Source organism: Lepisma saccharinum, unplaced genomic scaffold (assembly GCF_977018435.1).
Source record: "Lepisma saccharinum unplaced genomic scaffold, izLepSacc3.1 HAP1_SCAFFOLD_1048, whole genome shotgun sequence".
Taxonomy (NCBI): domain Eukaryota; kingdom Metazoa; phylum Arthropoda; class Insecta; order Zygentoma; family Lepismatidae; genus Lepisma; species Lepisma saccharinum.
The window spans coordinates 24052-25978 of NW_028143697.1; the positions used below are offsets into that span (position 1 = coordinate 24052).

A 1927-nucleotide genomic window follows, 5' to 3' on the forward strand; every position below is an offset into this window, starting at 1 on the left:
ACCCTCGACGAAATTTTGGCATTGTTTAAAGGACATTGAGACAAAAAAGATCCTTAGATATCTTTTCCACTTGACGCCATATTTCGGTTTTACTAGTCATCGTAAAACAATATTTTATCGTCTGCGTATGTATACAAATACTACAGAATAGACATTTCTTTCATAGAGCACTAAAGACGTCATTACTCTATGGAAATGGGATCATGCTAGCAGAGAAGCCGACAGGATGAAAAACTTGAAATTAACCTTTTCGCTCAATTCATGCATTGTACGTGGGTGAATCAAATATAAACGGGAATTTATTTCTTACTTGCAGGGAAAGTGTGGTGGAGTCCTGTGGCCTTGAGGTGATGATAGTGGGTGTATCTGGAGTCTGTTCCTTCCCTGCAGTCGTTGTCAACTTTTAACATCAGTCAGTAGCACGATGAGTGGGCAGGAGGTACACCCGTCCATTGCGCAACGCATCATTATCAAATTTCTTACAAACGAAGGGGTATTTTGTGAAATTTTGACCAGACTTCGAGCACAGTTTGGTGAGTCCACCCTTTCAAAGATCCGTATGTATGAATGGCACAACATGTTTTTGGGAGGACGGGAAACTGTGGAAAATGAAAGACATCAACAGCGGCCAAGGAAAAGCATCACACAAGAAAACATTCAGGCTGTTCAGGACTTGATTGAAGGTGACTGTCGCTTGGCAGTCAGTGAAATTTCATCTGCAGTGGGCATAAGTTATGGTAGTGCTCACACGATCATTCATGAGAACTTGGGCTACAGAAAAATCGCTTCGAGGTGGGTCCCACGCCTCCTCACGGAGGAGCAGAAAAAGGTTGGACTGGAAATCTCTCAAAGGCTCCTGGTTCGTTATGAGAGAGAAGGGGATGAATTTTTGCACCGTCTTGTCACCTGTGATGAAACTTGGGTCCACCACTACACAACAGAGTCAAAACAGGTCAGCTAGGAGTGGCGGAAAAAAGAAGAGGCTGGGCCTGTCAAGGCCAAAAGCCACGCATCAGCTGGGAAGATTCTTGCCACAGTTTTTTGGGATTTCAGAGGTGTCATTTTTATTGATTATCTTAATGAAAGAAGAACAGTAAATGCTGCTTACTATTGTCAACTCCTGGAAAGTGTTAATGCTGCTTATCGGACCAAACGACGTGGTACACCCATCAGAAGTGTTCTGTTGCTTCATGACAATGCTAGACCTCACACAGCTGGTGCAACACGTGACAAACTGGACGAAATTCATTGGACACCACTTGAACATCCTCCATACAGTCCAGACGTATCCCCTTGTGATTATCACTTGTTTGGATCCCTGAAAGAAGCACTCGGAGGTAAGCGTTTTCAGGATGACGCAGAAGTGGAAGAGTTCGTGTGCAACTGGCTGCACACACGTCCGAGAACTTTCTGGGACAAAGGGATTGCCAAACTCCCTATCCGCTGGCAAAAGTGAATTTCAGTTCAAGGGAGCTATGTAGAAAAGTAATTACTTTGTTTTGTATTTGTATTTTGTTTCAATATATTATGAAAAATAAATTCCCGTTTATATTTGATTCACCGTAGTAGATTAACGTATTTAATACCTTTCCATCAAAGACTCGTTATATTATATTCTGAAACATTCACATTCTGACGGTGCTCCCTCGCTGTCTGTCCGTAACGTACTAAAGATTTTGTTCATCCTCGTCAGAAATAATGATAGTGACAGCCATTTACGTGATGAATACCGGATAAAAATGTTTTCTGGGGATCGATCATAATGAAGATAACCTTATTCATAAAAATTCTATATCCTGTGAAAGTTTGTCAGTGATTCAGAGCGACACCCTGTGTAAGTGTGTGAGTATCCAGATGGTATGGAAATGTGTTCATGTGTGCCCTTTAAATCTTTACACACTTGTATTATGAAAGCATGAAGGTTTCA

At 41.7% G+C, this 1927-nt stretch overlaps 1 protein-coding gene across 1 annotated transcript; it reads left to right on the top strand.

Moving 5' to 3' along the window:
• The first annotated feature begins 577 nt into the window (after positions 1-577).
• LOC145983472 (histone-lysine N-methyltransferase SETMAR-like) lies at positions 578-961 on the top strand. Its single transcript, XM_083116576.1, has one exon. The coding sequence runs from the start codon at positions 578-580 to the stop codon at positions 959-961; it is 384 nt and encodes a 127-aa protein (XP_082972702.1).
• The last annotated feature ends 966 nt before the right edge of the window (positions 962-1927 follow it).

Excerpts from the sequence above, each read along its gene's own strand:
- LOC145983472 (XM_083116576.1), top strand. The coding sequence starts at position 578 with ATGTTTTTGGGAGGACGGGAAACTGTGGAAAATGAAAGACATCAACAG.